The 27739-nt window shown below is 43.7% G+C and overlaps 1 protein-coding gene across 8 annotated transcripts in view; it reads right to left on the bottom strand.

Annotated features, from left to right (window-relative positions):
• Positions 1 to 27739, bottom strand: part of CKAP5 (cytoskeleton associated protein 5) — a 901993-nt gene that overhangs the window by 865195 nt on the left and 9059 nt on the right. For all 8 annotated transcript variants that reach the window (XM_086959680.1, XM_086959676.1, XM_086959682.1 and 5 more), the window contains exons 2-3: positions 5672 to 5764; positions 4695 to 4885 (exon numbers count right to left, since the gene is read on the bottom strand). In XM_086959680.1, coding sequence (XP_086815806.1) covers positions 4695 to 4885; positions 5672 to 5728 — 248 coding nt within the window. In that variant the 5' untranslated portion in view covers positions 5729 to 5764. The remainder of the gene's footprint in view (positions 1 to 4694; positions 4886 to 5671; positions 5765 to 27739) is intronic.

Consider the following 27739-nt stretch of genomic DNA (forward strand, 5'->3'; position numbering starts at 1 on the left):
CACAGTCTGCCAAGTTTCACCCATAGAGAAACTTCCCCCTTCACAAAATCCTTGGAATCAAATAGAGGAAGGGACGGACAGACAAGAACTCCATAGGCTGCCATCATGTGGCTTAAAAAGGGATACAGTGCCTGAAACTTTCCAGAACTTTCGGTATCCCAGAATGCACAGCACTTCCCTCCACTTTCAGTTCTTTTTTCCAGCTCCTGCTAGCAGGACCCTGGAGCATTGAGCTCTCCCTTTTTGGGTGTTTATCTAATCTTTTTGCACTTTTAAAGTGTTCAGAGTGTTCACTCTTCTGTGCTTGCTGGTGTTTTCTAGTAAGTTTAGCCTCTTTTTTTTATCAAATATGCCATCCCTATTTGATAGCTGTCCAGAGTGTGCTGGAAAGAAGGCCAAATCAGACAAGCACGGGGTGTGCATTCATGGTCTTCCCCCTTCTCATGTCCCAGAGAATTGCGAGATCTGCCAACAGTTCTCCAATAGGACCCTGAGGGACAGGGAGAAGACTCTGCTTCATGGATTGGAGAAGCGAAGACAGCGTGACCAAGGTGGGTCTGGGCATGAAGGGGCTCCTTCCACAGCCCGTGCTGAGGCCTCTGGGGGCTCCCCAGTAAAGAAAAGGCCAGAAAACGACATAGTTCTCAGTCTACGTCAATTGCCTCGACGTCAGCGCCGAGAGGAATGACCACGGTGTGTTCCCAGGCTCCCCATGGCTCTGGGGAGAAGCGGCATCTAGGGGATTGATGTCGAGACCTCCGATGAGGTCAACGTCAAAGACATCTTCGTCGTCTAGGTACCACCGACGGCGAGAGGGGTCTAGCAGGTACCGGCGCTCGCCGTCAAGGCGACACCGACAGTCGTCGACTCGACGTCGAAGAAACGTTCATCGCCGTCGAAAGATCTTCGACGTCGAAGAGGTCGATGCGTTCGACGTCTAGGAACAGATCGGAGTCGAGATGGAGAGTCCAGGTCCCGAAGGAGTTTTAAGGCCAGGACAGAGTCCCAAGGATCCGTTATCAGCCTTTCTTCTTCGACCACAAGCTCACGGTCTTGGTGGCGCCGTCGCTCGTCAAAGAGGTGGACGGCCTCCAGGTCCCCTTCAAGGGTACGGAAGCCAAAGAGAAAGAGGGTGGAACAGTCTCCGGGCTCGGAGTACTCACAAGTTTACACACCCTCTAGGCATGGAACACCGCCTCCTCCGTTACCTAGGGACTTGTACTAGCTTAATTGACCTCGTGCTGGGCCTGTTTATGCACTGCATCTACAAGGAAAGGTGCGATCTGGGCTTGGAGGGGGGGCTGGTGCAGGGCGTTCTCAGTGAGGGGAAACTGGGATGGAAATCAGAGGCCAGACCCACCCAACTTCGAACTTTCCTTACCTTCTGCTGTGTCGAAATGTGTCATTTTTCCTGTTTTTTCACCAAGTCTACACAAATACTTTCGATTTTCTATTTTTTATTGTGCTGCATAAAAAACCTGTACTGGAAAGGCATTTGACAACTGGTGCTAGAATATTTATATTTCCTTTTAAATAAATGTTTGCAGATTACTTGTAAGATTTAGTTCTATTAACTTTTAATTCTTTATTCTTTGCTCTCATTGAGGGATAATTCTGCCAAATGTTATATTTATACAGTACAATTGTGTCAATTTTTTATTGGAGTGCAAAGATAGGCAATTGTGCGTCCTTTCGTGTAAAGAAGATGGTTTCTGCAGTGAAAGCACTCGTAAACATATTTAAATAGCCGTTCCCCTACTTTATGGAAAAACCCAACCCTCCTGGGACGGTTAATTCTAATAGTTAATATGCTTTAGCTGGAGTGTCATTAAAGGAGTGTCATGTGCTGCGAAACGGAAGGCCACAGACACAGTTAACTCTCAGGGTGCAGCAGCTTGACTGAAAGAAATACAAACATGTGCTAGGTGAAAATGTAAATAAAGGTTGCTTGAAAGCAGGTACTGGTTTTAATTGATTGAATCATTCAAAGCTTTGTGATCACACAGATGCATTCTTTTTGAGTGGTAGTGCAAAGAGAACAATTGAGATTTGAAGTGTGTTCTTTCAATTGTAATTGAATTTGTATAAAGCCTACTACCCCAGGAGGTGTTGAAGGGACAGTTCTGTAAAAAAAAATGTACAATCTGGGTATTACTAAAATGCAAGTTTTAAATAATGACTTACATATTCAGTGTTTTCTGTAACAATCTGTAACCTTCTAGCACAAAAAATGCACATGTCACTATTCTCCACTGCACCATCAAAGAATTAATTATGTGGGTCCCTGGTTACACATAGACCTTTGAAGTGCATTAAACCAATAAAGATGTCATAATGTACTATTGTGCATTTCCCACTGAGTAACAGCTTTTTAAATGTATTTTTCACTTAAACTACCAGTTATTTTATACGTAGCTACCTGGCAGTGAAAAACGTAAACATTTTTACAGAATACACTGTTTAATAACATTTGCACACCGTAAAAATGATTTGCCACAGGAATTAAGGGCGTTTATGGTTATTGATGGAGAGTAACAGGTTCTAGAATATTTTGTCAGGAGGGGGTCCTTACACCTAAAAACTTTTGAGGACGGGGTCTCGGCATCAAAAAGTTTGAAGACCTCTGGCCTATGGAGACAAGAGCAATATGCAATACTCATGGCCCGGAAATTCTGGAATGGAACCACCTTTCTACTATACCCGCTGGATTTCGTCGCCATCACATGCCCCACTCTTGCTCACCCTGTGTGGTATGGATATGAGGTATGAGTGTTGGGTTCACTTCGCTTGAAAATCGCCGGCGTTGCAAGGCATATCTGACTCACTCAATCCGTCTTGGGAGGCGCAATCTTTGATTCCTTTGGTCCCTGCAAAGGGTGCCTCACTCCCTCATAGGACCAGTCCTCCGTTTCATGGGACCGTCGCTCCACCTTCAACAATCAACTATATTTTAAAATAAATGGTGTTCTTAATGCACACCCTTTGACCCCCTCCGTTCTGTGAGAGCTATTCGTTGTTAGAGGCATGTCTGCACCCTCTGTGCCCTGCCACATCACCCTCCTTCCCCCCTCCCCTACAACAACTAAAACAAAAAGGTTGCTGGGGCTGCAGCCGATGTCCTGGGGTGTTTTCATACCGCTTAATGGAAATCAGCTACTTGCACTGATCCAACAATTTACACCTTGCCTGACCACCGCTGTGAGGGGCCCTGGAGGGCCTCTGTTGGCACGGTGCTCCCAGATGCACTTGTTCACCCCTCTTTGGACAGGCAGTTTGAGGGCAGAAGTTTCCGATTTCCTTCCGGCAGCCCCTGTGCACCTATGACTCTGATTTTATAGAGGAGCACAGAGGCGGCAGGAGCATCTGTTTTGTAAGTATTTTTCCGTTTCCATACATAATACAGACAAAAACCAAAAGGTTTTCCGTCTGTATTTATATGTATAAATCCGTTTAAACAGAAAACCGGGAGCCTTAAATATAAGCAAGCTTATCAATGAGAATTTGCAATCCCCTAGCCTAACATAGGGTGAACAAAAATGGAGCAACCCTGCCGCACACCAGTCTGTTGAGAAAGGGCCTAGTGGTGCCAGTAGCGGGCGAGAAGCGCACTGAGGTACTCATATGCAGATCTTCCCAAAGGCGACACTATATTGGGTTCCACTCCTAATTCTATCACCAAGCTCAAAGTTTAGCTCATTTAACCCTATCGAAAGCGGACGCAAGGTCCATGAAAGCCAAATGTAAGCTCTCTGGTCGGGCATTCGTATACTTCTAGTTAAGTAAAGGTTCAAACATTGGTCAGACGTTGACTGCACTGGCATAAAACAGTACTGGACGTCCGTCAGAATGGCATTAATGTTGAACGAATCCATCAACCTGTTAAGTATGACCCTCCCAAGGATCTTTACTACCGTGTCAATCAAGGAGATAGGGCAATCATACCAGTGTTCAAGAAGGGGTACAGGGATAACCCACAATGCTATCACCGTGGAAGGCCAGGAGCGTGGCACTAAGCCACAAGCTGCAACATTTAGTACCAGTGTCAGAAGTGGGCCCCATAACAATGTCCAGGCACAGCAGGTCTGGGGAATTCTATAGGGACTGGGGGCTTTATTTCTTGTAAGGGTATTCATACCTAAAATACCTCTTCCACAGTAAAAGCCATGGGCGCAATCCCCATAACTATATCTTCCACCCTTTCCTCCTCTGCCATCATAACAAACTTGTAGACCCCTCCGAAATGGTCCACCCACTGTTAAGGTATATGGGTGCAGATAGTTGGCCCTAAACCATCTGAAAGGAGGCAAGTTCATTCATTTAATTGCGCCAATAGGTCTTCTTTACAGAACCACAGTATGAGCATTTGGAAGGAAGGCCATTTAAGAATCACGAACACTCCAATAATGAAGAACTACTAAATGAAGTAACTTACCCTTAAACGAGAGATACTCTTTGAGAGCCACCTTCACATCAGAGGATAACTCCACTGTCTTGGTGGCAAAATGAGGACCAGAAAACACACCTAGCCATAGAGGAAACCTACAAGGGCAGAGCAGCACAGTCCTACCATCCAACCCCTCTTTAAGGCTGGGCTCTCCCTCAAGCACACACCTAGCACACCAAGCATTCTAGATCACAGCGCCAGGTAGGAAACTAGAAGATTTACACATACTTTCAATCACAGGGATACTCACTTTCCGGCAACGTGTGCACTCTCCACGAAGATGAGGGCCGCTTCTAGGCCCTTCAGCTGAGCCACTGCATTGGAGTCCGTCACAAACTTCTTGATCAGACTCAGGTACTTGGACCATTCTGGACTCTTCTCGTCTATTTTCTGGAAAAGCTTTACCGCCTCTTCGTATCCATTCAAGCGTGCTTTCCACACCTGAGAAACAAAATGTCATGAATGACGAGAACCATACTGCTTGCAATCAGGAAATCTACTTCAAGTGATATTACAGTTACAGGCAGCTGTTTTGTAAACCTGGACCCCATTGATTTCTTTGGGTGAATAGAGGCACAGCAACATAACAGGTTTGATGTTGTTTCCACAGTAAGCACAAAGTACTGCAGCTTGCTTGGTTTCAGAGAATGAGGAGATCGCAGGGTCCGGTTTGAAATGACCGTCAAACAGCATAAAACATCCTGTTTCAGAAAGCCCCCATGACAAAATGTCCTTTAGAGTTCCAGGAACCCAAACTATCTCGAGCGGTATCAATGCAAGGTTGCAATTGTGTACCATTTCCAACACATGGAAAAACGTAGTTAATAGAGGAGCTGCAATGGGTGTCCCGCACAAGACTCGTCTTAGTGGCATTCTGCTGGCATCAGTGTGGTGGCCTCACAAATGTCAAAACAAGTAGAGCCCCCAGGTCTGGAAAAGGGGATGTGAAGTTTAAAGGCAAAAGTGAGCAGGCGTTCTGTGCCGTGCACTACTTTAATGTCAGACAGATATTTTATTCCTCAAATGAAAGTGTGAGAATGAATCAGTGAAGCAGGGGCCAACTAGTCTCTTCCCACATACTGAAGGATTCCAAAAATCCAGGATGACTACCCAGCGCTTGGAAAATCTTTCAAGAGGGCCACAAGCACAGGAGAATACAAAAATTGTTAACAGTAAACCAACACCAAACACTCAATTAAACTGCCACTGCAGGAGGATTTTACTGACCTTGTGCTCACATTTCTGGTCAATGGGGAGCTTCATCCATTCACTGTCATCCCCCATCGTGAATAGTGGTGTCTTCTACAATTAGTTCAAAATCTAAAAATGATAAAAATGTTTTATTAAATACCAAAAGGTTCACAAGTACAAATATCAGGCACATTTGTATTCGGAGTACGGTTTTCACTGCATCGGAGGAGAATAAACATTTCACAGAGCAGGCAAATGATCTTTTTTGGGGAGAGAGTTTTATACAGCGCTAGCTCGACTTAAAGGTATCCGAGAACTTTACACGAGAACAAGTTATGTTAGACACATTTCTTTTTTATTAGGCACGGGGAGATGAAGGGATTTGCCCAGAATCACAGGATGTTGCACGCCCCTGCAGAGACTAACCCGGTTACCCAGCTTCCAGGCGACCGCTCTAGCGGTTAGGCTTCATCCTAAGTGATTCTGCTCATATCTGTTCTAATAAAAGAGAAACGCAGGTCTGTGTGGTGAACATAATCGCAACGGAGCCAGGAAACTTTAAAGTTACTGAGAGCCAGGAGTGCTGCCAACAATTCTTTGGGAGATGCAAAAACACGAGCCAAGATTTCAGACGGGCAGCAACCTGAGCCCCAGTCACTTAACATGTGGCATAAAAGCAGCAACAAGCAGCAATATCAAGACATGAAGGTTTCTACAGTAATGCTGAAGATCCAGCTCTCAACTCCTTTATGGGAGGATACTGTGCCACGCCACAAAAGAAATGTACTCACAGAATTAACAGCCCTTCTCAGTGTGTGGCTCTGAAGAGTGGAAAGATTACAGAAACAGAAGGGTGTTTCTCCAAATTTAAATAAACCAGTCATTTGACTGTTCACAACCACCAGGGATATAACCATTGGCAAACCCAATAAGCGAGGCACTGGCCTCCTGCCTTTTGGATTTGTCAAGGCTTGTTTTGTTGTCGTTTTTGCAACCTGACCCCCTTGCATCCTCCCCTTCTGCCCCCGTTTTTCTGGACTGATATTTCAGACAAATGAGTTTTAAGCTGTTCTCTGGTGCTTAGACTGCTCAGGTGTGCGCTTATGGCAGGACCATTGCCAACAGCAGACAACAAACGCATGTAGCTAGAACTAACACAAAGGAGGCTGCGGATTACGCAGCTTTAACAATCAAGTACTTATATAGGGGTCAGACAAGGACATGTTCAGAGTGGAGGCGTCATGACATCCAATGGTTGAGCCCGCGCACACCAACACCCTTGCATATGAACATCGCATCCTTACAGGCTGTCCAGTCGAGCATGGAGGGCCAAAGGGTTGACATTGAGAACATTACCAGACCATCTATGAAGGAGATCACACACCAGCACATTAAAGTCATCCTACTGGTCTGACGACCGTGTCAGAGGTCCTCAGAGAGGTAGTATGGTCTGTTCATGCACATGGATGCCTTGCAATGGAACAGCAGGGAACACAAGAGCAGGAACCTAGCTAATCCGAAGTATGAGAAACATTTGCTCAACGAGGGATTCAATATGGATTCAGAAACCGAGAGTAAGTCCATTACTATCAGCAATGTTGCAATGTGAGGAAGTGAAGACGAGCGCTCACACAACACTCCAAAATGGCTCTGTTTAGCCTTCTCCAGAATCCATGACCCTCTGCTTTAAAGTCTCAGATGCTTAGGCTCACATTTTCCCAGTCAGTTGCTTACCATCTCAGCCTTTGCTTAAATCATCATTTATTTCCACAACCAAAAGTGCAAGTACCAGCATCCATTTAAACGGAAACTTCAATCCCTCACCCTGGGCCTGAAGCATCACCAAAGGACTCAAGAGCTTGACCTATGTAATCCAACTCCTACAGCTGATGGGATGCACAGAGCTACGATTTATTCTAAAGACAAATCAAATAAAGAGGCAATAAAGCAAATGTCTTTCAAAATGCTATATCACGCTAAAGAAATGAAAATGTCCTTCAATGATGTCAAGCAGAGGATTCCTTTAATACATCCTGGAAATGTTCTTGACGCAAGATGGTCAAATTCAATATTCACCGCGCAGCCAACGCGTTTCGCCCAGATGGGACTTCCTCGGAGCATCCAATATGGTCCAACCAATAAAGTCTTTACTGATTGTGTTTCAGATCAATATGATAAGAGCTCCTCATGGGGGTGTCACCTCCAGCAATAATCAATATTCACTCAGGGGACGTTCAAGTAAGAACCGCACACTTCGTAAAAATATAAGTAACGCAGGCTTAAAAGCTCCAAGTTTAGGAGAGATCAATTCTCTTTTTGGAATTTGAATCGGGCGGACAGCGTATTGCGAGATTCTGCGTGGCACGGGGGCCGCTTTGATGAGTATCCACGCTTACGAAGTGTCGCATATCACAGCGTTCACAGATTTACTTTAAGAAGATTGATGTATCCTAAACTTGGAGCTTTTAAGCGTGCATTACTTATATTTTTACGAAGTACCCAGTAAGCATGACAGTACCAGACTGCACGCAGGCTCTGCAATGGCAGACCTTAGACACATTTTACAAGGCTGCTTCTGTGGGTGGCACAACCTGTGCTGCAAGCCCACTAGGTCATTGAAAACAATGGGGTGAACCCAAGAAATCAATAGGACCTGGGTAACTGTATATGTATAAGGAAAGTGGTCCTAGACACAGATTTCAAAACACGGCTAGTGATGTGAGTATTACTTTTTCACAATACACAGCTAGTCAGACTGAATCTGAACATACAAACACATGGAGATGTATTATTAGCTTAATTCAGCTAAAAAAAAAAGGCAACAAATGCAGAAAACCCAACACAACAGTATTATAGCAAATTCTTACTGCAATTTATTTACAAGTTCATAAAAAATTTGAGCAAAAAGAGAGGAAAGAAAAGGAAGGTGCTCGAGTAGAGAAAGGTGTAAGTATAGATTTACAGTGATTCAGTGCAAAAGGGGATTATTTGTACATTGCACATATGAAGCCTACCCATTTACAATTTATATACAATATTATACAGGGGGACAGGGAGGGGCTGGTGTAGGCTTAAAAAAAACAATGGGGGGGGATCGTCGACGTTTCGACCCTGGCGCAAAACGGGAAAGTCACGACCTCTGCTGCGGGTCTTCTTCAGGACGGAGGTGGGGGCGGGGAAGCACCAATTGAGAGTGATAAGGTGTCGCAATCCCAGATCAGTTGGGCGATGCACCTCTCGTTGAGAAATTTGGCACAAAATAAAGGTTCAGTCAAGTGCCAACATGTACACAATAGGCATTCAATTCGATCGTGCCTAGTCCGGTGGCACCGTGGACATATTACCGGCAGTGAGGGAACTGGGTTAAGTTCAATTAATTCCTTAATCGCACGGAGATATCCCCAATAATATCAAGACGTGGGGCGGCCAGACCGTAATTCACAAGTTAACTCGAGGTGTAGCTTCCGTCTAACGCGACCGGCTAGTACCACCAAACTGATATCTCCGTGCGATTAAGGAATTAATTGAACTTAACCCAGTTCCCTCACTGCCGGTAATATGTCCACGGTGCCACCGGACTAGGCACGATCGAATTGAATGCCTATTGTGTACATGTTGGCACTTGACTGAACCTTTATTTTGTGCCAAATTTCTCAACGAGAGGTGCATCGCCCAACTGATCTGGGATTGCGACACCTTATCACTCTCAATTGGTGCTTCCCCGCCCCCCGTCCCCACCTCCGTCCTGAAGAAGACCCGCAGCAGAGGTCGTGACTTTCCCGTTTTGCGCCAGGGTCGAAACGTCGACGATCCCCCCGTTGTTTTTTTTAAGCCTACACCAGCCCCTCCCTGTCCCCCTGTATAATATTGTATATAAATTGTAAATGGGTAGGCTTCATATGTGCAATGTACAAATAATCCCCTTTTGCACTGAATCACTGTAAATCTATACTTACACCTTTCTCTACTCGAGCACCTTCCTTTTCTTTCCTCTCTTTTTGCTCAAATTTTTTATGAACTTGTAAATAAATTGCAGTAAGAATTTGCTATAATACTGTTGTGTTGGGTTTTCTGCATTTGTTGCCTTTTTTGAGCTGAATTAAGCTAATAATACATCTCCATGTGTTTGTATGTTCAGATTCAGTCTGACTAGCTGTGTATTGTGAAAAAGTAATACTCACATCACTAGCCGTGTTTTGAAATCTTTGTCTAGGACCGCAAGCCCACTAGGGGCATTTGGATTTACTCGCCCTGGGCACACTCAGTGCACTATACTAGGGTCTGACAAGTAAACCAAATATCCAATCATGGAACCACTAATCAATACATCAATTTATAGTAGGGAGCACTCGCACTGGACAGCAGTGGCACAGTGCCCAAAGCATCTAACACCAGCAAAAACACTTGAGGCAACAGTAAAAATGGAATGGAGACCCACGCCAAGGGTGCCAGATCTAACACGTAACAGCAAGAGGGGGCGGCAGCACTAGCTCCTGCATTATACTGCAATCAGGCAGTGTGGTTTGGTGAATCACCTCAATTGAAATCCCAGTAAAAACTTCAACTACACCAAAGAGGCAATACCCAATAAAACAGGACGCAAAGAAACCGGTCAGGGAGATCATAGATCAACTTGAATACCAAGTTGTGTTTCAGAATTACACCTCTTCCATGAATAATCCTTTGTTTTTCGTAATGAACCCCGACAATTCATATCCCCCTCCCCCCCGCACCCCCCCTGCTAAACCCCAGCGTATCTTGTTGTCAGCTACCTCAAAAACCCCGGAGGACCCGACTGCCTTACTCATCCAAACCCTGGGTCTCCCACGAGCAGTGGTTCTGCTCAAACAGCAATAACCCCTGGTGCCAGCCAGGAACCGCGAACCCAGTACATTCTGCACCCGCCGAGCCCAGCCTGTGCCTGAGTAAACAAAGACAACGAGGTCATCCCCCCGGCGACTAACCCAAATCCAGCACCCAAGGACCCTCCTCGATGCTCCTGACGACGCCCGCAGCCTCCCAACCAGGGACCCCTCCAACCACGATCAACAGAGGGTAAGATTTCCTGACACCAAAACACACCCCTGCACCTGTGCCCAATTCTTGGGTGCCTACTAAACTACAGCTTCCCAAATTACCTCTCGAAGTGGTGGTCGCACCTGAAGAATCTCAGTCCCCGTGCTTGCAGCCTTGGTTTGTCTTGCCAAGCAACGGCAAGGGTTTTGGCTAAAGCACAGTAAGGCTGCGCCAACAAATTATAAATCAGCAATGACAAAAAAATATGAAGAAAACGTTACATAAAGAATCGCGTATTCACAAGCATAGATAAAAAGTTAGCATATTTCATTCTTCCACTTCAGACTTCATAAGAAACTATGCATTTTCTTTCAGAAAATTAAACAACTCTAAACAAAAAAAAGACATTTTGGATTCGGAGTCTTAAAATCAAGCAGACCAAGTAGGTAACACTCGACCAACTTTTAAGTAAGTAAAACCACTAGCTGACCTTGAAAGAAGCCGCATTCCAGCTAAACACAGTTAGACAAATTTGCCATTTTCTCTTTTCTAGCTTCACGGACGTGAAGACATGACATAGAGATTCAGGTATGATCTGAGTTAATGCAGAGCCGAATGTAAGTTGAGTCACTCGCACAGATGACTGACAGTATGTTATTTAATTTATGTCTTTCAGATTGTGTTTGGTCCTGAAGAGAATCCCTTTATTCTTAGGGATTCGAAACGCGTCGACCCCTTTTTTGCCATATTCTTTGTGTCTACAGACCAATCATTTTTCAAATATGTTTTGTAAATATAACAATGATTGATGGTCTATTCCATGAATATATGTGTATTTCTGTATCCTTCCATTGAGTGGAGTAGGTTGTACCTGCTAACAAAAATAGTACCTTTGCAGGGCCTATAATATAAAATAAATTCCCGTCAGAAGACACCACTTTTCCACCACCATTTTTGTTGTCTGTCGTCAATTGATGTCCAAGAGTGAAATGTGTTAAATGTTATAATTTCTTTCATCACTCCCTGGCACTCTTGCCCCCCTTTTTCCTTAAACCCTCCAGCCCTAAAGTGTTTCGTTAGTCCTCCTATATTGTTTATAATGAATGTATCAGACTGAAGCTAAAATTATACATTCTGTTGTGAACTAATATAAGTACAACAAATCTTTCCCCCAAAAAGAAAATCAAATAAATTTACAAAACTTTGTTAAAAATCCTGACTGAAAGAGTGGTCTGTAGCAATGAGCGACTTGTAGCTTGCGGCCCTTGTGAAATATTGAATCATTGCACAGTACTGGCAATTTTTTTGTTTGTCTTGCAGCTTTCCCATTGAAATACATTGGGTGCCCGACGACCCAAAAGCACCCTGCACCCAGTCGCCCGAGTGCCACTAGAATTGCAGCAACTGTTCTATCCTTCTTCCCCACTTGCCCTGTGTAAGTGACCAGGAGCTCCGCTCCCACAGCCGCCTGGTCTGCCTGCTAGCAGCCACCAACCAAAGGCCCCCTGCCTGCCATAGGCCAACATTGGACCTACTCTCTATGCACCCGGCTGCCCCTAGGGCTGTAACAACTGTACCTACCTGACCCTGAGAGACCCCCCCCCCTCCCCCCCAAGTCTTGCCCCAGAACCTTAACTGTGCCAGTCGAGTAATTACCTGAAAGCCGATAACTCACATTTTCTCAATAGGGTAACAATGACTGGTTTCACTTGAAAATTCTTCTACATGTCGAGTTTTGAAACTTTGAAATATTTGTTAAAAACCATCCGATCAACGAAAACGAAATTAGTCACCTGTGACCAGGAGATAGAGTGCTGGATCTTTGTGCCCAGCACGGACCTTAAAAAGTAATTACAACTGTGATTTTCCGATAGCCTATGGAGGAAAAGCAGGTTAACATTGGCTGGTTTTTGCCAGAAATTGTCGATTTTTTAAACCTACAAATATTCCTTAAAAATGGCCTGTTTAACAAAAACTATTTCTTTCAACTGTTTACAGGAGATGCACCAGGCCTGAATTCGGGATCCAGCCCAGAGTAAGAAAAACCTATGAAAAGTAATTGATATTGCGTTTACTTAAAATTCCCATTGAGCTCAATGTTATCAATGTGTTGAAGTTTGTGTTGCCTATTGCAACATCTGTATCTATTGCATTGAAAAGTCTATTGCTAATTGAAATTATTCAACTGTAGCACCTCATTCGAGAGAGTATTTTTTTATACCTAATTGTGGTGTGTCCTGCAGAGTGCGAGGGTTCGGTCGTGATCTGGCACAGTCCAATGTTGTGGAGGTTGTCCAGGAGGGATGAGGTGCTGGGGCCCAGTTGGTTGTCGAGGTGAAAGTTGAGGTCTCCAAGTAGGATGTAGTTGGTGGGCGCAATGGCATGCGGGAGATGTCCGTGATGGAGTTGGAGAAAAGTCCGCAGGGTCCAGGGGGGGTCGGTAGATGAGGGTTGTGGTAGGGTTGGCCAGTATCTTGAAGAGAAGGTGTTCCATCAGGTCTGTGGGCTCGTCAGGGAGTGCTCAGGCGGGGATTGGATTTGTGGACGAACGAGATTCCTCCTCCCGGGTGGGTGGGGCGGTCCTTCCAGGAGATCACCTTGGCTTCGGCAGTTAATTGAGCATTGGTTCCTTTCGCACAGATCAGTCTGGATCAACGGCATCTTGCCGAATGTGTGTTGGGCACATATGTCTGACCCTTCCATCGATTGAGTCACTGGACTGTATGTACTACTGGACCCTAAAGGCCATATGTTAGTGTCCCCAGTGTATTCCAATGTTGATGACGGCATTCTTGGAGCCTCCACTTGATTAGTCAGCTCCTGTCATCACGGACAAATGCCAGCACACAGGTATCAAGTGTTTCCACAACAGCTGCTGCAGGAACTGAAGATGATCACCTTTGCTCCATTGATGGGATTCAAGTTGTTACAGTGACCGTCTGCGAATGCAATCAACAGTAATGTTGCGTCCCCCACACAGGACACAAACATATGGCTCTGTGAGTTGGGAACAATTAGGCCTTTCTCCAAAACAAGCCAAATTGGAATTCATAAACAGTTTTATTTTGATTTCTCTCCTGCTCTCACTGGGCTCCATGGCTTTCAATGTGCCCAGTTGGTCTCACAGTATATTGACTATTTATAGGACTTCTAGAGCTTTTTTAAACTTTTTGCATCCATTTTTAACAAATAACATGCTTTTGGATGTTTTTATACTCCTATTTTAGCAATCTTTTTATGCGGTTTTCAAACTGGCATATTTTAGCATTGGTTAATATGGTCATCCAGTCGGATGAGGAGTGGGTGTTATGGGCCCCAAGGTACTCCAAAATAGGCCTAGGTAGCTGCACGACCTTTTACCTACATTTGTCCTACATAACAGTTCTGGCGCTGACCTTTTACCTAGTTATGTGCTGAGTAAATGTAGTGTGGTTTTCTTTTAAAACTAGCCTAATTTATTATGCATCAGGATTCTTAGCCTTTGAAAAGCTAAGGAGTTAGGCCCTAAGGGATGTGGATTAGGCAGGGCCAAGTAACAATCAATAAACAAAAAAGTTGCTTAACATATTACATCAAAAAGTACAACATTTTACACAAAACAAATAGACATTTATGACCTTGTTGAATTGCAACTGAATAAATCAATATCCAAATGTAAGAACAAATATTTATAGTCCAAAGGAGCAATCAACCAAAAATGACAAATTTCGTTAATAGCAGAAATTCAAAACTATTTAAGAGCAAAAGTTTAGTTCCTTATACAAAGGAGCACAAAATATAAGGAACCAAACTTTTGCTCTTAATTTTGTACTCTGATGTAAGATGTTAAACAGGTCTTAGTGAAAATGTGGACTTCAAATGGTTTTTGCAGATACTTGTATATTTGTTTGTAAATGTTGTACAGAAGAGTAGATTCTTTTTCTCCTTTTCATACATAAATGTGTCAATGGAAACATAAAAAATTTAAATCAAAAAGGTATAAATAAAATACCTGTGCAAACAAAAAGGATTTGTTTTTGACCAATAAGCAAGAATAATGAGAGCTTAAAAAATAATTGTGGTACAGGCAACTTTGTTGTTTATTGGTCAGGATTCTTAGCGTCACATCTTAAACCCCTGCTTAGGACATGCAGAGCAGGATTACCATATTCTGTATAATAACTCTGTACAAAAGCCACGGTTATTGTCATCCTTGGACAGACCCACAGTAACACTACACATCTAGGTAGAACCCCCTCAGGGTACTTTTTGGGTATAAAAGAACCACATTTACACTGGGCAAATCAGAAAAGAAGCGTTCACGTTGACACTAGATGCTGATGTCCCGGCCTGAACTAGCTCCAGCATGCAGTGGTCTGACATCCCTTGCAAGGTGTCCAGCTCAAGACCAAGACGGGGTCCTTCATTCCCTCCCATCAGGTAATTGGGTTGGCTCTTTCCTAGGGGATTCTTGGTTTTACATACATTCTAGGTACACTTAGACAGGGCTTGCATTGTACGAGTGCGCTCGAGAACTGCCATGTATTGATATGCCCGAATATATTCACTATTTTAGCACCATGGTAGAATTCTACCTTTTATTTACTCTGTCGTTGCTTGTAATATTATACATTTGTTTCTGTCTAATGGTTATCGCAGCAAATTGGTTTTATACTAAAATGACGCTGGTCCAATAAATACTTATTTAAGACGTTCCCTTAGTTTATTCTGTGCATCTGAGACCAAGTGATTACGATAAACTGAGCAAAAAGTTCTGCACTGTTTCCACAATCCCTGAAGCAGTTGTCATGTTAGATAGTTGCAAGAAACTATTTTTAATAAGATTACGGGCCTTGTGGTGGCACTAAGCTAGCTGGGCTAAAGGCGGACATATCCTTCGGTGTGTCTGGAATCAGTTCAGTTCAAATAACTTTATTTGATTCTTGTGAATCATAAAAGTATGCACATCTACAAATATAAAAATACAAATAAAAACATTTAAAAAGAAACTAGCCAAGTTTACAGAGCTTCAAGCTCAATACCAATTGGCTCCGTCCGAGACATTTAGATACTTGCAGATTACTCGTGATGTGTCCTCCGCCCTGCCGAGGGATAGCATCCTCCCAGACTCGTCCCCTCTGGAAGACCGGCTATTGTTGGTTCCCATGAGATCGAAAGGCCATCTCACTTACATACAAGAAGCTGGTCAACAACCGTGCTGACCCAATGCTGAAACTGGGAGGGGGGCAAGGAGGGGCGGGGGTGAGAGGGATCTGGGAGTGTTGGAGGACGACATGTGGCAGGACGAATTGGCCTCACCTCAAGAAGTAGACATGCGCATGCGGCTCCTCCAGTTCAAGATCCTCCACTGGGCCTACTTTGATGCCAAATTATTGTTCAAATTAGGCAGACGTCCCTATCCATTTTGTCTCTGACACTAATCAAGAGGGAACTTTCATTCATATTTTATGGGACTGTCCACGTATCCAGGATACTGGGGGAAAATTGCCCACCAACTTGTGAGGGCGGGAGGCAAATACCTCGGGTTATCTCCCCAGCTATGCTTACTCAATATTTGAGGGGCAACGGGCCTCACACAGGCTGAACAGGCATGGGCCTCTATGGGCTTTATTATCGCAAAACAGAATATTGCGGAGAAATGGGGGGTGGAGGCGGTCCCACTCCTGGTTGACTGGGCAAAGGATATGGACATCGCCATAGTTGCTGAAGTCAGTATTCAAGGGACGGGGTTGCCCAAGAAATGGGATCAGAAATGGGGGAAATGGAATAGATACAGAGGGGACATTTGCATCTCCCGACGGTGGAGCTTCAGAGAGAAAGGCGAATACTGATGGCCCAGTTGACGGCAGAGGTGCTAATACAGAGCCTACAATGATTTAAAATTCCATTAACATTTCATGAACACACAAATTGGTTCCGAGGCACCCTACCACACGTATTAAACAATGTAAGACTGTGTCCCTTCAGTAATGAAGCGCCCTTACCAATTCCAGCCGCCTATACACCATACTCAACATTAGGAGCATTAACAGCTGTAGTGCTCCAGGTCTACACTCTGGTGTAGTCAGACTATACAGACGTCTAACACAGTTTGTTATGCAAACTATAACAGCAACCCCAGCAAGGGCTGTTCAGCCACAAATAGCAGTGCCACAAATAGCAGTGCCTGAGATTAGTCTATCGACTATTAACGCATTTATAGGTACGTTTCCGAATCTACCGGAGGAAATAGTGTTCTAGATTGCACAAAAACAAACCAGGTTGAAGCAGCATTTCGCTATAAAGTACCCGAAGATAAACATAGAATTCTCAAAATGTGCTACCCACTAGGGATGGTTTCCCCGGTTATGGAGCGTGCCACATGGGGCACGGATTTGCTGAAATATACACCTTAATACATAGTACACCATCAATAGCTGTTTTGTCTTAAGTGCTAAAACAGATTCAAAATGAATACGGGGCTACCCCTGCCCTGGACATGGAAATGAAACTGCTTGGCAACTATGACACGGTTACCTTAATTATTTTAAGTAATATTATAGGGAAAGTAGCAGCATTGGCAGTACACCAACGCCTCACACAGGTTCCGTTAGCGAATCAAGAGCGTGAATTACCCAAAATTATTGCTGAAACCTATACATCTATAGGTAGAGATAATTTGGGAGCCAGACCAAATAAATCAAAGCTAAAGGGCAATTCGTAAAAGAATAAGTCAGAACAGGGACCCAAGTCTTCGAAAAAACACAGGGACAAACAAAAAGAAAGAAAAAAAAACCACAGATGAGTGGATCTCCCCAAAAGGAGTCCACTGAAAAGCCCTTTAATTTGCGCAACTGTGACACACTTAAAGTCTGCTAGGTCTCACTATACCGATACACGTCCTTCTCGTCCCTTTCAGGACTCGCCTGACAAACACTCAGAAAATAGGTCAATCAGAGCGCAGACAAGAGGTAACGTGAAACAGAAAGAACTCAACACTCATTGGCCATCATAAAAAAAGAAAGAAACTTCACAACTAAACCTCAATTTAAAAAAAAAAGAAAGTGGCAGGTATTTCTGTTAATATGCCACACATATTGAGGACACTTCTTTGGAATAAGGAGTGGTCATTGACACTGGTAGACAGTGCATCAAGGGTCACCATAGTTTGCCAGACTCTGCAAGAGTTTCTGGTGGCGAAAGCAAACTAACAAAGAAACGGTAACCCAGGTAATGGGGCGCTCAGCAAAAATAAGGATTAATTAATTAATTGTGGATTTGTAATGCGCTATAATCGACTCCAGAAGGAGTATCTCTGCGCAGTAGACCGCTGGGGAACCCTTCCTGGCTTTCCCTGTGAGATGGTCCCTACTGGGTATCTCCAAGGTGAAACCAGGCATCCCCGGCGTATGTGGGGGGCCGTTGTGGAGATGAGGCAAGCTAATGCCCAGAGTTGCCGAGTGTGATCCCTGGTTAGAGTAGGCACCGAGATGAGAATTATAGAGTCCGCTGACCCTGGTCCACGACCCTGCCGCGTCGGGAATTGAACCCTGGTCCCGGGCCGTCCTCTGCTCTCGGGTCTGCCGCCTCTAACCAGTGAGCCACACCACTCCACGATATTAAGTTATATTCAATTATCTTGCTGGTGCTTCAAGAGGAGAGGTGTGGTTACCAACACCCACCACAACCTACTAGGTAGGTCCTTACAATCAATAATTCTCCTTGAGCACTCAAACCAAATCAAAGCAAATGTTTAAAGTTCGAAGTAAATATGATTTGTAGATTGACACAGTCGCAGGTTAGTAATCCAAGTAATGATCATCAACTCAAGTCCTTCCAATCAAGGATGGTTTATTTTCTTGATAGTTCTTTTTCTTCAAGGTTCACAATTATCCATATACAGCAGTCATCAGAAAAAGCAGCCAATGGCTGATGACTTCTGATGATGCTGTATATGGATAATTGTGAACCTTGAAGAAAAAGATCAATAAAATAAACCATCCTTGATTGGAAGGACTTGAGTTGATGATCATTACTTGGGATTACTAACCTGCGACTGTCAATCTACAAATCATATTTACTTCGAACTTTAAACATTTGCTTTGATTTGGTTTGAGTGCTCGGGGAGAATTATTGAGCGAAAGCAAACTAATCCTGTTATTTGAGTGACATTAGATCAGCGGGTAAGCTCTTCAGACAGATTTGATTTGGACATCCAAACTGGGGGTGATATGCCACGTACCATTCAAGTAATTTTGGGGGGGGAAATCGAACATTTCCCTTTGACATTCTTACAGCTGAAAGATTGGCCACCAGAGTTTGTTTGTAAAGTCCCACTGTGGGGGGTGGGGTCTGGGGGGGGAGAATATTATACCATCTTTCTCCGTCCTCGTTCTTGAAGCAGTAAAACATGCCTATGCCACGGAGTAGGCTCTTGCACAAGCCCTTGCATTATATTGCTACCAAGTAGGCTGGGATAACGTTTTGTAAGGCTCATGAATAACAGATGTATATTGTTACCCAACTCAATGATTCTCATTTTACGAACCTCTAATGGATGAAAGGCTGAATGCAACCGTTTGAGGCACCTGTACTGCTCCCACGACACAATCTGAGAATACTAAGCCTCCAATTCCAAATTGCTTCACATTTACAGTAAGTTGCACATTTAGCTTCTTTATTTATATACACTTTATTAATCTGTTAATATTTACATTTCTAAGTAGTCGTGGACACCCTAAGTAGGCTCCGCAGACCCGCAGTGGTCTCCAAGCCCCAGGATGGAACACTTCTCTAGGGGATTGCACGACAGCTGGCAGAACTCAGAGCTCCAATACTGACCCTGAATTCCCCACACAGACTGAAATTCCTATTATTGTGTCCAGTCTTTTGATCAGCACATACTCTATTAGTGCCTGAATGTATTCAGATACTCACAAAGGAACACTATCAAGCATAAATTGCTTTGGGGAAAGGTGGGACTTCTAAAAATGTGAAAATGTCAAGTTAACCGGTCTGCCTTTGGTCCACAATCTGCATGCTCTCTTTAGCAGAAATTGTGAAAGTGTCATTTTCATCTTAACACGGATTTATGAGAACTTCAGAAAAGGCTGCCACAAGCTGCTCGATAGATGCAACTCAAGGTTGAACAGTAGACATGAAAGGTAAGCCTTTAGTCGGAATGGACGAATGTTCGCCTCCTTGGTTTAGGCCAGGTGAATCTTGGATTCTGGACAACCCGGACTTGAATGTGCAATGCAGGCTAAAAGTCTCTAAATAATATCCACCATAAACCCAGGTAATTGACCACTGATCTGGAGAGGCCTTCTCTCCGGCGGAAATCGCAAGAGGCCCTGCCAGACTGCTGGAGCATCAACTTTCATGCCAAGAGTAGATCAAATAATGGGAGGGGCTGAGCCCAGCCAATCATGCGTTTTCCTTCTAAAGGAATGCGCTCTCCCGTCTAATAGCCACGGCAGATCCACAGTGAAGAGATCTGCAGTACTCTGCCCCCCCTCCCCCCTCAAGAAACCAGAGGCATGTTAACCATTCCATGCTCTTAGTGTTGGGCTGTAAGTAGCATTAGGATGTTCGGATGCAAGGAACACTCTAAAACGTTAGAACCGTTCATTTTATTCTTGCTGATAATTGATCCCGACTGATCCAGACAACAGATTTACCCCGAGTAAGTCCACCGTCAGAGCTCGTAATACCTTCTGTCTAGTGCGATCACTCGCTGAAACGACTGCTGGACCTGGATCGTAATGTATAGCACGATAAATGCCTGATGATTTCTTAAGCATGTACGGGCCGATCGGTTCTCCAGCACCAACGAAGTCACGACTTTAGTAATTAGGACAGAACCTGATAGGACACATTTATGTAGCCTCACTCGACCCCGTGGATAACTAACTCGGGAGTCATGCCGCCACACCCTCCACCTGCCAATAGTACCGGCACATTTACGGCCTCACCATCCAAATAAATACACGATCGGCGCGCGGACTAGGTCAACGTTTGTTGTCCTGCACGCACACGTCTCACTTTTGGTAATTAACAATGACGTGGCACATAGAACCAGAAGCCATAAGAGACCGCACACATTAAACCAGCACTGTCTCCGCCAGTGGATTCCCACCGGCACACGATTAGCATGCCAGCTCATGTTCAACTAAAACCCAATTCATCACCATTTCAATCCGTGGACCAAGCTACCTAGTTGTTTAAATTGGACCACAAAGTGTATATAGCGCCGCTAATACACCACTAGCACAGAATAGGAAATCACGCAGGCATATTGCTGGCCCATAAGTGACCTTGTACTTGGACCTGATCCCCGATTATCACCAGGGACTCCACGCCACATGATCTTCAGACCGGCTGGTGATGAAGGAATATATAAGGAATAAATATCAATAAGAGGTATGTTCGCCCCGGTACATACTATCTAGATTCAACGACCTTTCCATATTCAGAGTATGAGGTCTTCCTTATATGTGTTTTTAGAGACATTCTGTCAATCACGCCACGGGAGTTAATCGGCTGACAACCCCTTCCCAAGTTGGAGAACAGACGAATAATACAGCTACGAATACTGAGGTGAGAGCATATTCCCAACATAGCTCACCTTGCTTTTAAATCCAACTCACGAAATCCTGACCAAATCTTATTACATCCATTGGCTGTCCTAACACTTCCGCAGTCCTAATGAAGACCCGCCTCCGATGCACATAAAACAGTGCATCTTACATAGATAGGGACGAAGTGTCGACGTTCTGTCTATATATTCATCTGTACAGAGTCCCACAGAACCAAAGAATTAATTCATCTACCTGAGACTATTGAACTTTACAGATATGTTCTAATGTATTGTTTAGGTCTCCCTGTATGTTTGGTTAAATGTTTTTAACACGCAATCACGACTCACTCACGCTTTTTAGTTCAATGTGGTGTTTGTTTTTGGACAGCTTGTCTAAAGTCATTTTGAATGCAATATGTAAAAGGGTTGAATACAAAACATTCTCCTTTCTCTCCCTTTGTGGTCAGTGTCAGTTCTTCTGATATATCCTACACTGGATATATAGTTTCTCACACGTATTCAGTACATGTTTCATAGTAATTGTATTCCCGACAGAACCATTGTTTTTTGTTCAACTGGAACACAGGACAGCTTGGCTTTCCGGATACAGAGAGAACTTAACACTGCGGGCATATGCTTGCAATAAAGTAACAAACACAGAAGTGAGATCGGTCTTGTAGAAGTATTTGTACTGTGTTTCATTGTTTTCAAGTTACAGCACAACGATCACAACCAGTACTGATGTGTTGACCACCCTGGAATGGTCAAACAATAATATACACTATGGACACTGGCATTCCACAATGGTCTCCTGCTTTAATGAAGCGTCACGTACGATACAGTGCACTGCAGATTAATGAGCGGCAAGCAAGCTGCCTGTTAGCACTGGCCAGAGAGCTGTAGCATCCTCGGTGAAATAGAAAAGCAGAACATTGAAAATGAAAGGAAAGGCCAACCAGCCCGGATAGTGAAACACTTATTTTCAATCATGGGCGTTTAACACACTTTGTTCATGTTTCAGGCGGCGTTCTCGTTCATACTTAAGGTTGTCACTTGAAGGGTGTTTTGCATGCTTTTGGTTCAGATATTAACACCGGCATGTGATCCGTGTTTCCATATCCACTAGTCAGCACGACATTGAGCTTCGCAGCCATTGCGCTGCATCAGGGAGCATTTCTATTCTGTGAACAAACAAGGTGTAGTCATTTGCTTTCCTTAGGCAGTCATGCACATGTACAAGCCTCCCCACGAACTTTCAAAAGTGACGTTGTGTCGCTGTGTTTTCATTTCTAGGTTCCCTCTGATGAACAACCACAGGGGTCAGATGAGTATATGAAGTTCATTTATAGTGAAATTACTGATGGAAAAATACTTCAGATTTTAAAGAAATGCTTCCTTGGGATTATACTTTTCTTATTGTTTCCACATGAATTGAGATCTTTTCATTTTGGAACAGACTTTTGAATCATTAAAAAAAAATGTAAACGTCAAAGAACAGTGTAAATCTGATGAATGAAGTTTAAAAAGCACACAGTACTAAGGCCTGGCAATCTAGGTATCCAATAGACCTCATGTGCATCGTGACTATTCCCACTATGAGGTGCAGCTGTACAAACATAAGGTATATCGAAACCAGTGCTATCAAGCCAGAACTAATAAAGGGTGCTTTGCACACCAAAGAGACAATCCCAAAAGAGAGAAGGGTTCAGAATGCTTCCAAAAATAAAGCCCAGCGCAGAAGTTCAAAATACCCCCAAGAATATATCACTAATCTAGTGAAAAACGGGTGCAGCATACAAAGCTGGGAAGACAATCCTGGGTAACGAATGCCAACAATGAAGATTGGTGGGACATTTTGAAGAACTGCTGAACTACCCTGTGCCACAGTCTCCACCAGGCATACAGTCAGCTGACAAGTACTTGTGAAACAACAGCAGCAGACCGACCAAGGAAGAAAGGTGACAAGCCATCATACATCTGAGAAATGGGTTGGCAGCAGGAACTTACAACATTACTGCAGAGACACTGAAGGTAGACATTGAAACATCAGTAGACATGCTCTACCCCATGTTTGGAAGGATCTGGAAAGAATGACTCTTCAAGATCCCCAAGAATGAGGACCTGAGTAACCGTGCAAACTACAGATGGATAACTATCAAACCCAGGCAAAGGTTTCAACAGAGTCATCCTTATCAAAACGGAGGAACAGGTGGACGCTCAGTTGTGATCCTGAAGGCTACCACAGCCAGCACAACTGCAGTCACTCTTGCAGGAAAGGCACTAAAAGAAGTTTTTGCCTTCACCTACTTGGGCAGGTGTCATGGACAACAGGGTGGCACAGACGCAGATGTCAAGGCAAGAATTGCCAAACCAAGGGATGCCTTCTTCAGCTAAAGAAGATCTTGAGCTCCAAGGACCCAACGCTGCAAACACAGATCAGGCTTTTTAACACAAACATAAAAATCGTTCCTTCTATATAGAGCAGAAATTTGGAGGACCACCACCAACAAAGTCCACACTTTCATCAACACCTGTCTAAGGAAAGTCTTCTAAATTTGCTTGCCACAAGCCATCAGCAACAACAACCTATGGCAGCAGAATTCCCAACTCAGTTCATGAAGAAATCATGAAAAGAAGATGAGATTGGATTTGTCTTACCCTCCGCAAGCCTTCAAACACCACCAGCCAAGCCATGAGCTAGAACCTAAAGGGAAAAGGAAAAAGAAAGGCCAAGAAACACTTGGCACTGAGGCCTTGAGGTTGACTGCAAGGAGCTGGGTTACACCCTTAGTCAGATTGAGGAAAAAGCCCAGGACAGGAATCACTATCTACCAACACCCTTAAGTGAATATGGTTGAGTGCACAACGCAAACATACAGTCCTGTAGCTGTTTAGGGTACACAAAAGCTATATAGCCTTTAAAGTGAACAAAATGTGGTTAACAAAAACGGAACAGGGCTCCTCAAATGAATACGGTTTGAGTATACCAAGGCTATAAAAAGTTGCTAATGAATTTACGTCTGAAGACAGTCACTAAGGTGAGTGGATGTTTGTATTCTTTGTACTCTCTGAATCTAGGATACACAGACCCTAAGATCACACAAGGTTTAGAGAGCACAAAAGTCTGGACTCCCAACATCTCTGTAGTCAGAGGTTCAAGAGACTGCAATATGAAATCAAAATCCACTAAATGTTTCATATGGATATATTACTCAAACCCTCCTTCTAGGGTGTTGGTCACAGTCTTTTAGAAGACACATCTACAGAAAGCCAGTCACTGCACAAACTGTGGTCGAACTCTGGGATATCTTTTTAACCTATTGTCCCAATATAAACCATCCTAGTCTCAAGAACAAGGTGACTTGTTCAAGTAGCTAACGAAGTGGTTCAACATTTAAAATTCTGGAAAGAAATTGGTACTAAAGAAACACTTTTCAATTATTATTCCAAAGCTACTAAACACTCTAATCGTATCTAGTATTCCGCTTCAACACCTATTTCCTACATGCAATACTTCACAGACTATCAAAAGCAAAACCTGTTCTCCACATCATAGCCATACAGCCCCGGATTCTCAAGATAGACTCCTTCACGCAGCTTTGTAATCTAAGGGAATAGATTTTTGGGCCTTTGGGGGAATACAAGTCAGTACTCTAATCAGGTCTACCCCACGAGTCTGATTTTGCAGCTATTTATGGTTACGTAGTTATAGAACAGCTTTTACATAGCAGAAAACCTATGCTTCGCCATAGATGGGTTTCTTTTCCCAAGCAAGGAACTAGATTCAGAAGAACTGGGCCAGTGAAAAGAGCAGTGCGCCCTACCCTGCCTAGGGCAAAGTAGTGTCCCTAGCCTCAGCAGTTCCCAGACGTGCACCAGAACAGGAGCATCCATAGACCACCAACCACTACCCTGGGCGAAGCAGTGACCTACTTCGACTGCCAGAGTTACAAGACACCTCCTCCAATCTCATCCACTCTACTCCTCAGGCTTTATGATGAGTGTCCATAAGGGGGAGGGTGCAGCAGACAACTCTTAAAAGTTGTGGTAACACGGTTTGATTAAGCTCCGCTCTCAGAACACTGTAGTTAAGTGCTGCAATCCTTCATGAGGACACCTGTACCATAGGTGTGAAATTCCTATAGCCCGACGCCCAGGACATATTGTTTGGGGTCAAGGACAACAAGTTTTCTTGTTTCTTTTGTCCTTGGGACAAGTTTAGTAAGTCAAAAGGGGAATCCCTGGAGTCAACTTATTCACCTCACCCCCGTGTCAACAGGGAGAAGGACCTATAGTCCACTGTATATCAGGGAATATATAAGGATTTCCACAAAGAAATAAAATCCAGGGCTCGACAAATCCGAAAAATGGTACTAGTCCTGCTGGTCTAGTACCATGGAAAATCCCCTCGACCTGACTGCAACCCACTTGACCTCCGTCTCTGAAAACGGAGCAAAAGTGACAAGATAACAAGATTTAAATGCATCTTTATTGCTCATTCCCTTTATGAGCTATAAAAATGCCTTTAAATCATGTTATCTTGTCACTTTTGCTCTGTTTTCAAAGACAGAGGACGAAAGTTAGTTTGACTTCCTACTCGCCAGAAAGGGCGAGTAGGACCTAAAAATAGCTCGTCCTCATCCATTCTCCCTCGCAAATGCGAGCGGGCGAGTGGATTTGTCGAGCCCTGAAATCGTTCACAATCTAATTTTATTAAAACCATATATCTAAGCAATAAAATACAAGACAATTTAAAATCCAAGAAATGTTCCTTGAAACGATCATAAGCAATTGAAACCAATACTTTTCAGACAATTAAAAAATACACAAAACCAATAGAGACATGTGTATAACATTTCAGCAGTTACTAGACAATAAACATAAAACAAAACAATATACCATGACAAACCCCTCGTATCGCTGTGGCTACCGAATGTCTCTACCACTTTGTGTCAATAGATCCACAGGCCTAAACCGTTTTAACTTATGTAAACATTAGTGATAGTGTTGAGTATCCATCTAGTGTTTACCAGGCCCTGATTGGATTCTTTATATCAGAAAAAATGCGTCGACGCGTTTCGGTGCAGTACATTTGATTCTGTGGCACCTTCTTCAGGACTTCTCTTGTTGGGGTTTCAAGAAGTGGTTAATTACACCTTATCCCCACTATCTGTGGAAGACGATCCAGCATGGGATCTGCGTAACGTTGCACTTGGATTCTGCAATCTTTTGTGGCTACTTCCTCTCTCCTGACATAGGAGCTCCTTATCTTGGGGTGTCTTTCTTTCGTCCTTTTGAACTACTGCGCAATGTTTGGTTGTGTATCTCGTAGTATATTAAAACTTTCCTGGAACGGGCATAGGGTAACTCGATTTCTCCCCAGAACTGGATATGTTCTTAGTATCAATGGAGCCGCGTTTCTGCCTCGTTCCCACACTCTCTCCTACTTCGACCGCCAGAGTTACGAGGCACAGTACATAGCACCTCCTCCAATCTCATCCACTCTACTCCTCAGGCTTTATGAGTGTCCATAAGGGGGAGGGTGCAGCAGACAACTCTTAAAAGTTGTGGTAACACGGTTTGATTAAGCTCCGCTCTCAGAACACTGTAGTTAAGTGCTGCAATCCTTCATGAGGACACCTGTACCATAGGTGTGAAATTCCTATAGCCCGACGCCCAGGACACATTGTTTGGGGTCAAGGACAACAAGTTCTTGTTTCTTTTGTCCTTGGGACAAGTATGCCAAACCCCCCGAAGCACAAACCCTTTAGCTGGCAGTTTACAGTACCACATCATGGATCTGGGAAGTCCATGGTCTGCAGTTAGGGTAACATTTGTGTCCATATATTAATGCAGTTTGTGCTAGTATTTAAGGTTCCTTAATGCAAAGTCTTTGTGATTGGGGTGAGAAGTCTAAAGAAAAGTTGCAAGCTTGGATTGAACTATTTTCAGTGGTTCCAATATAAAAATGTGCACCCACGTTTGCAAAGTTTTAAATAAGGCTACAGACAATGCGCCCAGAAGCCACTCAGATTAGATGCAAATATTTGCTGAAGCCAGAGAGCAAGACTGATGAATTTTTACCTTCAAAATAAAACGTTCACAAAAAAATGCAACTAGGAAATTAAATGTTTTGCCAAACTACTGTGGAATTTTAGGTACTGTTTCTTTGAAGCATTGTTTAGTAAAATATTTTGACAAGTGTTTGCATTTCCAAAAACATTCATAATGGGAAACCAGTGTAACCAGGTTCAGCAACATTATGGTAAACATGAAAATAAACAAGCAGTGGCAAAGCCATTAGGTCTGACATTGATATTCAGCCTTTTGGTTTTTTCAATCTACGTTTTGTTGCGACACTGGTTTTGCAAAACGTTATTGTTGTGGGACCTACCAGGACCCCTCAATTACAATGAAGATAGCCAAAAACAATTTTAATTCTGAAAAAGCACTCATTGCCATGGTAGTCCCTGGCACTGACTAAAACCACGCTGTGTGCCGATAAGCCCCTTGTGAAAAAGTAGAATGCT

The sequence above is a fragment of the Lissotriton vulgaris genome, chromosome 2_2 (assembly GCF_964263255.1).
Source record: "Lissotriton vulgaris chromosome 2_2, aLisVul1.2, whole genome shotgun sequence".
Lineage (NCBI taxonomy): Eukaryota > Metazoa > Chordata > Amphibia > Caudata > Salamandridae > Lissotriton > Lissotriton vulgaris.